This window comes from Capsicum annuum, chromosome 4, assembly GCF_002878395.1.
Source record: "Capsicum annuum cultivar UCD-10X-F1 chromosome 4, UCD10Xv1.1, whole genome shotgun sequence".
Lineage (NCBI taxonomy): Eukaryota > Viridiplantae > Streptophyta > Magnoliopsida > Solanales > Solanaceae > Capsicum > Capsicum annuum.
The window spans coordinates 62955542-62968080 of NC_061114.1; the positions used below are offsets into that span (position 1 = coordinate 62955542).

At 32.2% G+C, this 12539-nt stretch overlaps 1 protein-coding gene across 1 annotated transcript; it reads left to right on the forward strand.

Annotated features, from left to right (window-relative positions):
• The first annotated feature begins 11767 nt into the window (after positions 1 to 11767).
• Positions 11768 to 12124, forward strand: LOC107868999. The gene has a single exon (XM_016715593.2). The coding sequence runs from the start codon at positions 11768 to 11770 to the stop codon at positions 12122 to 12124; it is 357 nt and encodes a 118-aa protein (XP_016571079.2).
• Positions 12125 to 12539: the final 415 nt, after the last annotated feature.

The window sequence follows — 12539 nt, forward strand, 5'->3', positions numbered from 1 at the left end:
AAGAGGCCAAATCCACACGAAAAGAGTTGGATCAAGGAAAAGAGGATTCTTGTAGTCATGAGTGTGGATGACATACATTATCGAGATGTTGAGATACTACTCGAGAAGGGAAAGATCAATGTTTATGACTGTAATGAACCTGCCATCAATAAGGTTGTTTTTTTAACCACGTGCAGCTACTGATGGACCTGTTCCCCATCTTGTTGAGGTAGAGTAAACTGATGTATCATTTTTTAAAAGAAGTGTTGATGAAGAAATCATGGGATTTTGAAGGTCGAAATAAGGGCATGAACTTTCCAAAAAATAATATCAATTTTGCGTGCGGCTTGCACGCGCTTGCACACATCAAATGTTTGCTGACCAAAATAGAAATGGCTGAGCCAATGAACTTTCTATGCGACAACGCTGTGGAAAACCTGCAAGAGGTCTGGGATTATGGGGTACTAACTGGACTCTTGGAGCCTGTGTATAAAGAACAACCTGTGAAATAACAAATTTTCATTTCAAGTTATACTTCACTTTACATTACATGTATATGTGGTGGTAATAATTTTTTTCTGATGTAAGTTGAGCTTTTTTATAATGCAATAGATTGTCAATCTGTTGTAAAATATATTCTATCTATTCTGGCAGATCGTTTATCTGTTGCAATAGGTTGGTCATCTGTTGCATTATACTGATGTTATTTCTATCTAATCTAAGTCTAATCTATTGCAACAGTTGGAAGACCTGTTTAATAATTTCCAACAGATGACCTAATTTTTGCAATATATGCCTAAATCTGTTTGATATTTTCCAACAGTTACGCTTGAATATCCATGTGCTCGACAACACCAAATCAGTAGCAAATACACTATCATGAAAATTTCAGTAATTAGGCTTGAATATCCATGTGCCCAACACCACCAAACTAGTAGTAATAATGGCAACAATGTAGTATCTTCTTGCTCAATTTTGTTTCTCTTCAGAAGCCTTGACTTTCTTCAACAAACCCCAGATTACACGATTTAATTGTTAAGGGTGTCGTTATTCATACTAATCTAAGTAATCGCATCCACCCAATTTCTATAAAAACAAGGACACGATTACAAAATAATTACAAGTCAATAATTAATCAACTAATTAAATTAAAAAAATATTACCTATGAAATCTTACAAGTAAAAAACCTACAACCTGGATTTTGTTGAGTCCAAGAAGTCTTCAATAGAGCTTCATGACCTCACTTACAATATTAAAAATCTTTGTCACAAAATACAGTGGAAGATGAGCTCGACATTGTCAAGCTTAGTTGGAAAAAATAAAAAAAATATGCAGAAAAAATACAAATAATAAAGATGAATTTTGATAGAGAAAAAAGATGAAAAAGGAAAAGAAGCTTTGGGAATTTAGGGTTAAATTTTTTGAAGAAGATGAATATATAAGAAAATGGGAGAAAAATCACCGTTAGGGGCCAAATCAGCAAAAATGGGGGTTCAACGAGCCTTGACTGCATGAATTACATGCGAGCAACCAACTGTAACACCCCACATTTCGCACTAGAATGAAAATCCGTCATTCATATGTGTAGATGTTCCAAAGGCCTTGAATCCTATGTAAATTTAGTGTGTTAATCAATTATGTAGTGTAGGAATCTATTTGAGCGTGAATTTAGATCATAGAGGTCCCCTAACTCAAGGACAAGTTGAAAGCTTTCCTATTGTTCAAGTTTTAGTGAGCGTTAAAACTTAGGTCAACTTCAATTGACCATAGCTCCTTGTATATATCGAATTATAGGACCTACTATATATAAAATGAAATATCTTTGAATTAGATTTCCAAAAATACCAATTTCTCCCAAATCCGATATCGGAGCAAAGAGTTATGCCCATTTTACTCCAGCATGTCATCCTGGAAAACTAACTGATGATATTTTATAATAAGTTATCACAAGTGTGATGACTTATCACAAATGTCGTCAGCCTTAAGCAGAAATCCACCCCCAGTGATGACATTTTATGATAAGTTATCACAAGTGTGATGACTTATCACAAATGTCGTCAGCCTTAGGCAGAAATCCATCAATTCCAGCCCCTAGTGACGATATTTGTGACGATTTATCAGAAGTCTGATGGCTTATCACAAATGTCGTCAGCCATAGATTTTCAGCAATTGGGAAGTGGTTTAGTAAGGGTATTTTGGTCTTTTTCCTCCAATTCCCATTACTTAAAACCCTTAAGGGACGTAACTTTCTCCTATTTTTCTTCAGTTAAACATCTAAAAAATTCTCTCATACACTCTCAACCATAAGATCAGGGTTTCCTCTCAAGATCATCTCCTCAAGAACAAGAACATTCTCTCCCAAATGGGTTAAACCCTAGTCAAGAAAAAATCAAGAGAAAGCCTAAGGATATCTTCAAGAACCTTCAAAAAACATTAGATCTCTTTCCACATTCAATCACTAAGGTATGCGTAGTGTTCATCCATGGATACCTTTCATCCATGGAGCTCAAGAATCATATTTTAAATTATAAATTGTGATTTCCTTGTTGTGTTATGACTATATTCATGTTGATGATTGTTGTTTGGATTCAAGGTTGTATCTTGAAGTGTTTTTCATGAAACCTGTGAGTAGGTTAGTTGAAACCCATAAATTTTGGATGGATTAAGATTGTCAAATTGATAAGTACACCTATTCCCAAAGTTGTACATGTAAGGTGTTTGATAAAATGCCAAGAATGATAGAATCCATGTTTTTATGACTTAAAAGTTCTTAAATGACAAGTCCATGTTCTATTCCTTATGTTTCCATATGAATTCCATGTTATTGGTATGTGTTGTTGTTGTTATGAGTTGTTGTTGTGATATAGAATGTCCATGATATTGAGGTATGCAAGTATTCCCATGTTATATGTATTCCCTTTCATGTATAAGGTGTTGAGAATCTTGTGTAGTATGAAATCGTCTACTTATGGTATTATGAATTGTAGATGTTATTCCTATGATTAAGAAACATCATGTGTGTTAGTTTCCTTCCATCGAGTACTGGGGGTACTTATACCCAAAAAATATAACTGTGTGGCTAGAGCTGAGTCAGTCTTAAGATAAACTCAGTCGTGCTATGATCAGTAGAACTCAGTCAGTTACAGAATTCAGAACTCTCAGACAGTTATAGAATTTAAGAAATCTCAGTAATCTAAGTATCGTTATCATTCCAGCTTCAGTTCAGTACTCAGCAAAGATCTCAGTAGCATTCAAGAAATCAATTCAAAACTTAGTATCATTTAGTAAGATGATAGATTCAGTAGTATTCCGTCAGATAAAGGAACCAAGTGAACTCAGTCATCTCAGTCAAGTAAGAAACTCAGTGACAACTTCAGTTCAGTTTAAGTATAACTTCTATGAATCAGTTCAGAGTCTTTCCGTTGGGAGTAGGAGCTAGCACCGAGCGAGTACAGGGATGATGGCTCCCTGTCAGAGAGGCAGAGTCTTAGGGGAAATCCCTGAACTCCAAAACTGCATAGCCAATGCAGAATGTAGGAGTCACCCATCAAAAAAAGGCTTGTCACTCGTCAAAGAGGCTTGACTATTATACTTCCTTAGGCTTGACTTCCTATGAGGGTCACCCATAAGATAGGCTTGACCAGAGAGGTCTTTACCCATGGCATGGTATTGATACGCTTTCAGCTGGGGCTACAGGTTGGACCCCACTAGTTTATACTCGGGGCATGTCGGCTAAGTGAGAACTCCCACAGTTATAGTTTTAGTATCAGTCTTCAGAGTATAACTCAGAAATTAGGACTGTCAGATACCGTCATTAGCTCAGTAAGAAACTCAGATAGTTCCACAGATTCATAGACCACCCACTAGATAGCCTTGGTCTAACATAAAGTTATTCAGTATCAATACTTACAGAGGTCACCCATCAGATAGGCTTGATCTCAGTCTCAGATTCAGTTGAGTATTCTCAATATCAGTTCCAGAGATCACCCATTAGTTAGGCCTGATCTCAAACTTAGTCACTCTTAATCATTATTAGAAGATTTAGACTGTTAAATACAATCGCTCAGTATTAGTTATATCGATTAGGCCAATCATCATAGTTATATTAATTAGATCAGTTATCATAGCTTACGTTATCAGTATTCAGTTTTAGGACTATTAGACACAGTCAATCAGACCAGTTCTTCATAATTTGAACTGTTAGAAATAGTCATTCATCTATTTAGTATCTCAGTATCAGTAAACTTATGTTTTCAGAATTCCATCTCAGTAGTCAGTATCACCATGAGTTCAGTTATAGTTACTTATGCATATGTGTATTCTCATGTTCATATCAGTCAGCATTATTCATCATATAAACCCTTTGCATTTAGCCTACCTCACTCATATACTCAGTACATTCATATGTACTGACATATTCGTGCTATGGTGTTTTATTTTACGCCATAGGTTTAGAGGCACGAGTTCTAGAGCAACCGTAGCATCGCAGATTTTAGCAGTCAGAGTTAGAAGTGAGTCCTCATCCTTTGAGGATATGATTTATTTCTCTATCTTCTCATTGATTAGTTCATTAGCCGGAGTTAGTTGGGGACATGTCCCATCAGCTCCTTATTCAGATTATTCAGAAAGTAGAGGCTTTAAGACTAGATGCAGACTAGATTTAAACTTCAGTATTTCAGTTTAGTTTTGGTATTGTGATACCACTTTATTCAAATAGTGTTAGTATTCAAATTATGTTCAGTATTGAACCTTATGGCCTTTTAGTTCATGTTTCCGCATTTATATTTATATATTATGCAGTGTATAGGTACAAATATCAATCATGGGTTAGCTTGTGGTACCTTGGGGTCATGAGCACCGTGTAGCATTTCGGTTCAGAAAATTAGGGCGTTACAAACTTGGTATCAGAGCCTAAGGTTCAATAGTGTCCTAGGAAGTCTGAAAGTTGCATCTAGTAGAGTCTTGTACATGGGTGTGTTGCGCACCATATTTATGTGCAGGAGGCTATAAGATGTTTTAGGAACAGTTTTCCTTCTTTCATATCTCAGATCATGCTATAGAAAGGTTCTCTAAGAAACTTATGTGGATTCTCAAACAATCAGATTCGTATAGTTTGTTTTCACATCTTTCCATCTAGTCATACTAGCGGAAATCACAGTAAGGTAACTATTCCAAGACCGAGTACCTTAGTAGTTGCGAGTATAACTCAGTTCATGCATCATGCATTATCTTTATCTCTCAGATGTTTAGATATGATCCAATTCATAGATGCCTTGTGCACTACCTTAGTAGTCCTCAAGTATTCCAGTAATGTAAGTATTTTCAGAGAGACATAGTGTCCCAGGGGGTAGATGCTCTATAACTTCCCAAAGTTATCAATTTCGTAAACCCATTTATTTTCATGCATAGATTCCTATTACGAGTTAGCATCAGTTATCATTGCACAGTCAGTCATGCTTTCAAGAGTTAGTTCAGTCAGACCTCCATGCATTAGATATACATGTTCAGTAAAGAAAGTTCAGCTTATCAGTGTATTCAGTCATACATTCATGAGAACAACTCAGTCAAGTATCCATGCATCAGATATGCATGTCCGTCATGAGGATTCAGCTTATCATAGTCTCATCCGTGTATTCTATGCATGCATACTCTAGTGAAAAATTCAGTGTGTCAGTAATTTCCATCATATAGTCATGTTTTAGATATTCATGTTCCTTAAGTAAGTTTAGTTGATCAGTACTCGTAACTTATCAATCAACATTCGAAGATGAGTGATTCCAAGGAGGAGATAATGCAACACCCCACATTTCGGACTAGAATAAAAATCCGTCATTCATATGCGTAAATATTCCAAAATCCTCAAATCCTATGTAAATTTTGTGTGTTAATCAATTATGTAGTGTGGAAATCTATTTAAGAATGAATTTAGATCATAGAGGTCCCCTAACTCAAGGAAAAGTTGAAAGTTTTCCTATCGTTCAAGTTTTAGTGAGCGTCAAAACTTAAGTCAACTTCAATCCACCATAACTCCTTTTATATATATATATATCGAATTATAGGACCTACTACATATCAAATGAAATATCTTTGAATTAGCTTTCCAAATATACCAATTTTACCCAAATCTGATATTGGAGAAAAGAGTTATGCCTATTTTATTCCAGCATGTCAACCTAAAAAACTGACTGACGACAATTTGTGATAAGTTATCACAAGTGTGACGACTTATCACAAATGTCGTCAGCCTTAGGCAGAAATCCACCCCCAGTGATGATATTTTGAGATAGTTATCATAAATGTGATGACTTATCACAAATATCGTCAGCCTTAGGCAGAAATCCATCAATTCTAGCCCCCCCAGTGATGACATTTGTGATGACTTATCATAATGTTGCATCAAATGGTTAAATTGTTTCATCATATGCTAAATTTGTTACATCAAATTTTTTATTCGATGGTTCATTTGTTGCATCTGATGATTAATCTATTGCATCAGATGGTTAATTTGTTTTATCAGATGGTTAATCTGTTGCATCAGAATTTTAATTTAATGATTCCTCTGTTGCATCTGATGTTTGATTTGTTGCATTATATGCTAAATCTGTTGCATCAGATGGTTAATAGTAGCATGATTTTGTTCAACAGAACAACAATAATATCACTATTTTTGTCAATAACAAGAAAAAATCAACCCAGCAATAGGTGCAACAAAGTAATCTTCGAAATCAAATAACAAAAGAGAAGAGAAGAGAAGAGAAGAGAAGAAATACCAAATATTAGGGTTTTATTCAGACCGCAATTCAAATTAAAGCAACAAATATTGAAATTGTTAACCAATACTATAAGAGAAGTTGGCTCAAGTTCCTCGTTTTCTTCAAAACTAAAAAGGCCATAATTTTTTACCTGTGAAAGAAGAAAAGAAACGATGAAGAATTCGAAGCTGTTATGGCCAGAGAGCAAGGTTGTCACGTCGATTTTTGGTTGAGAGAAGTTGTCAAGAGAGAGGAGAGAGACGGTCGATGATTTGGGTTGAAGAGGGGTGTGGGTTGAGTTGATTTGTATTTTTAAAAAGATTAGAAAGTTTTAAAAATATTAATCAAGTCCACAATTAACTTAATCAAGTTTTCTAATTATGTTTGACCCTTTAAGTTGGTCAATGTCACCAATCATTCATTAAGACTAAAAAGACACCTTTTCTTCAATTTTCTCAAGAAACATAACTACCACGGAACATGTTCATTATATTATAATGATACTACAAATTTATGAATATTTTAAATAGTTTTTAGAATTTTAGAGTGTAAATCTTATTTATGTTTTTATTTTCTTCAAAATTCAAAAAGTTAAATATGTTCAAAAAAAAATATGGCCAAATACATGGTAAACTCCCTTCTAAAACTTCACCCAAAAATATTTGAAAATTCGTGGCCAAACATTAGCTTAGTCTTCTTACTTAAGGGAGTTTGTGTTTTAAGAAGCAACACTTACATAAAATACCTATGTTTTAGCAAAATGGGAGTATCCTAGCCAAACTTTTAAAATTAATATTATAGCCTATCGATCTCTTTCTCTTTTTATTTTTTTTTCATTTGTCATATTTTTCTTTTTAGTTTCTTTTTTTCTCTCTTTTATCGCTACCCTCTATTTCTCTTTCTTTTTTTTTTCTTCTTTTCCTTTTTTTCCTTTTTATTCTTTTTCTTTTTTCTCCTTTTTCCTTTTATTTGTTTTTTTCTTTCTCAAATTTTTTTTTGGTTTCCTTATATATTTTATATATTTTTGTATTTTCGAAAAATGTGATTACGTCGAGTACAAGCCAATGATGATGGAAATATCATTACTGCTCATTATATTTATATTCACCATCATTTTTTTTTCTTTTCTCTTTTCTCCATTTTTTGACTTTTTGTTTTTTTCTAAGGTTGTTTTTCTTTTTTGTTCTTTTCAATTCTTTCCATCTTTTTTTCTCTCTCTCTTGTATCTCTAACTTCTATTTCTCTTTCTGTTTTTTTATTTTTTTATCTTCTTCTTTTTTACTTTTTCTTTCTCATTTTTTTTATCTTTTTCGTGTTTTCCCCTTTTTTTCTTCTTATTTTTTTCTATTTTCATCTCATTTTTTTTTATATATATTTTCATCTCTTTTCTTCTTCTTTTTTCTATTTTTGTTTCCTTTTTTTTTTCTGCTTGTTTTTTCTCTTCTATCTCTAGCTTCTATTTTTCTTTCTCTTCTTTCTGAATTTTTTCATTTTTGTTTTCTTTTTTATTATTTCTTTCTCATTTTTTGGTTCTATTTCATATTTTTTGTATTTTCAGAAAATATGGCTACATCGAGCACAAGACATGGATGATAACAAAAATTTCATAATTATTTATTATATTTATATTCGCACCATCATTTATAGTTTCATATTCATTGATATATTCGTATCGTATTTGTGTTTTATAGTTCACGCTTGCATTTGTATTTGTATTCTATAGTTTGCACTTGTATTTGTATTTTGTAGTTAGCACTTGTATTAGTATTTTATAGTTCGCGCCATCATTTATATATTTTATACAATTCACACTTGTATTTTAAAAAACCATTTTGTATTTGTATTTTACAGTGGACTGCATATTGTATTTGGTTTTTATGGTTTTATTTTATTTGTATTTGTATTCTATTTCCGCTGATGCACTTGTATTTTTAAAGAACTACTTTGTATTTGTATTTGTATTTGTAAGTTAGCTGCATATTATGTTTGTATTTATAGTTTCATTTATTTGTATTTGAATTTGTAGTTGCCAACATCATTTGTATTTTTAAACAATTCAAAAAGAATTATTTCTTTTAATGAACACTTGTTTTATATTCATTGATATGAATTATATTTTATTGATATAAATTGAACAGTACAAATACAAATGATAAATTATACAAATACAAATATTGAATTATATAAATACAAATATTACATTTGTATCAAATGATACATACATATATGACATAAACCATACACATACAAATTATACTTGTTTATATACAAATACAAATGATATAATTGACATACAAAATACTAACATTACATTTGCATTAAATGACACCTATCATATTTTATATATTTTAGACTCAAGTAAATATAATTAATTCATATACTTATTTGTACACAAACACAAATGATAAATTCTACATAACCATGAATAAATCATTCAAATACAAATAAAAAATTTATTTAAAATATTTAGTACAATAAAATAAATATAAAGTACAAAAAATATATAAAATATAAAATACAATAACAACAAAAAAATGAGGGGAAAAAATAAAATATAAAAAACTAAAATAAAAAAAAAGTTGTAAAGAAAAACAAACTAAAAATGAAAAAAATAAAAACAGTGAAAAAAATGAAAAAGCAAAAAAAAGAAAGAAAAAATATATATAAAAACGAGAAAAAAATGGAAAGGAAATTATAAACTAAAAGATGAAAGTAAAAAGTGAAAAAGAAAAAAAAAAGAAAAAAAAAGGAAAAGAAAAAAGAAGAAAAAAACTGAAAAAGAAAGTAAAACAGAAGGTAGAGAAAGAATCTATATTTATAATCTATATCTATAATCTATAATATTAAAAGTGTAAAACACCTTAATAATATTGTTTCAACTTTTTGTCCTTCATTAAAAGTTTTTGTTTGAGAAAAAATCATCTTTTTACTTTTCTTTTCCTAATATTTAAGAGTTAAAAATTAATTTAATACATTTATGGTAAAACATTTCCTTATTAGAAGTTATCAGAATTAATGTCAACTAAGACTTTTTTTCATTAGTTTAAGAATTTTGAATCAACTAAATTTAATTTTGAAATGATTTAAATAATCCAAAAATAAATATAAAAGAGTTAGAATAAGAAAAATTTAAGAAATATTAAAATTATAAAAGTTTAAGTACCTAATAAGAATGTCATCAATGATTTTGTAAATATTTGCTTTAAAAATAATAGAATAGATTTTAGATATAGAAAAATCATACCATACATATGGTTTAAATTGATGCGTCTCTCTTAACCTCTGGCATTAAAGGAAAGAGGTATTGCATTGTAAATGCAAAAGTGACGAACCATCAACCACTTTAAATTTCTGGTGGTAATTTATATGTGCTTACACTAAAATATATGTTTATGTTTACATTATTATATTAAAATGTGAAGGATCTTTGAAAAGTGATTTGAACTTTTTACACTTTGTTAAAAATCTCCGCTATAGATAAAATTATTCAATTTTAAGTAATTAAACGTTACACGTGCGGTTAAAATAGTATATTAAAAGTGTGAAGGACCTTAGAAATGTTGTTTGAATTTTTTGTCCTTCATTAAAAGTCTTTGCTTTAGCCAAAATCACCTTTTTACTATTTTTTTCAATATTTAATAGTTAATAATTGACTAAATATATTTATGCTAAAACATTTCCTTATTAGAAGTAATCAAAATTAATGACAACTAATACTTTTTTCATTAGTTTAAGAATTCTAAATCAACTAAATTTGATTTTAAGAAGATTTGAAAAATCTAGAAATAAATATAAAAACGTTAAAATAAGAAAAACTTTAGAAATACCAAATTTTTAAAAGTTTTAAGTACATAATAAGAATGTAATCAATGATTTTGTAAATATTTAACTTTAAAAAGAAGGAAAAAATTTAAATATAGAAAAAAAGAAAAATAACCGTACCACATTGAAAAGGTATTGAAACTTTTACACTTCATTAAAAATCTCAGCAATAGATAAAATTATTTAATTTTAAGTAACTAAACGTTACACGTGCGGTTAAACTAGTATAAATAAAATAGAGAAGTTGTGGATAGTATTTAATTGACAAGAGAGTCTATGAATTGCAATTAATTGAAACTTAGGCTAAATAGGATAATTAGGAGCTTATGTTTGGTAAGTCATGTAGTTACCCCTTTCAAGAATAGCCTCTTTGCATATGTAGCTCCCTTTCCCCTAGCTTCAAGTAATCCTCAAAGTGGAGCCCGGTATTATCATCTAGGGGCGTGCAAAAATTGATTTTATCAAATCAAAAAATTATTATTAATTTATCGATATCGGGTTATTAAGTTAACAATTTCTAAATGATTTTGTAAATTCTTTTATTGGCTTATTCATTCGATTTTTGATTTAAAAGTTTTAATAGTTAAACCGAGAAATCGATAAAATTATGTCTTTTGATCCCTAATTAGGTAATTATACATTAGTAACTATAAATTTTATACAAATCCTATTTTTAAATTCTTACTTTTTTCAAATGTTATTGTTATTGTTGTGTTGTTCTGGCTGCTAGGACGATTAGTGTACTTTGTGAGTGCCTTTGCCTACTATTTTTGTACTGTGGCTTTGTTTGTTTGTTTGTTGGTGAGGGGCTTTGTTTTGGTTTTTGAGTAGTGGCTGGAGGAGTTGATAATGGATTAGGGTCATGTCCGATGGGGTTGGGGGTGAAGAGAGGAGGGCAGAGGCGGGTGTGAGGTATAGGTCGGGTGTTAGGGCGGGTTTGGTGAGGGGTTTTAGAGGTAGGAGAGAGGCGAGAGTAGATAGGTTGAGGGTAGGGTTTTAGAACATTGGAACCCTTTAAGGTAAGTCCATAGAGATGGTGAAGATTCTTAAGAAGAGGAGGATTACTATTGCGTGTGTTCAGGAGACTAGGTGGGTAGGATCTAAGGCTAAGGATGTGGATGGGTACAAGCTGTGGTACTCAGGGAGTGAGGGGCATCGGAATGGAGTAGGCAACTTAGTGGATGAGGAGCTGAGAGGTCAGGTGGTGTAGGTTATGACGGTCAGCGTTAGGCTGATGAAGATTAAGTTGGTCATAGGGTGTTCACTGCTGCATGTGTGTAGTATGTATGTGACGCAGGTGGGCTTGGAAGAGGAGGTGAAAGCAAGATTTTGGAAGGATTTGGACGAGGTGGTGAGAAGCGAGCCTAGCTCGGAGAAGATTATTATAGCAGTGGACTTCAATGGCTATATTGGGGTATTTCTGGGAGGCTACGACGATGTGCATGGAGGTTTTATTTTCAGTGATAGGAATGATGAGGGAGCTGCTATGTTGGATTTTGCGAGGGATTTTGGGCTGGCGGTAGTGAATTTGAGTTTTTTGAAGAAGGAGGATCAACTGATTACTTTCTGAAGCGTGATAGCTAAGACTCAAATTGACTTTTTACTGCTTAGGAAGGGGGACATGGTGTTAAGTAAAGAATGTAGAGTCATTCCGAGTGAGCATTTTTCGACCCAGCACAAGCTTCTAGTGATGGACTTGTATATCAAGAAGTGGAAGAAGAGAAGATTCGGGAAGGGTCATCCTAGAATTAAGTGAGGTATCTTGATGCCCGTTAGTGCACTAGAGATAGGGGAAAAGGTGAGGGGTTTTGGGCTGTGGGGGTGTAGGGGGGATGTGGATGTTATGTGGGAGAGGGTGGCCAGCTGTATCACAGAGACTGCTAGAAAAATGTTGGGGGTCTCAAGGGGTCGGGCAGGACGTCATAAGGGGGACTGGTGGTGGAATGAAGATGTGAATAAGAAACTGGAGATTAATAAGGAGGTGT

Excerpts from the sequence above, each read along its gene's own strand:
- LOC107868999 (XM_016715593.2), top strand. The coding sequence starts at position 11,768 with ATGACGGTCAGCGTTAGGCTGATGAAGATTAAGTTGGTCATAGGGTGT.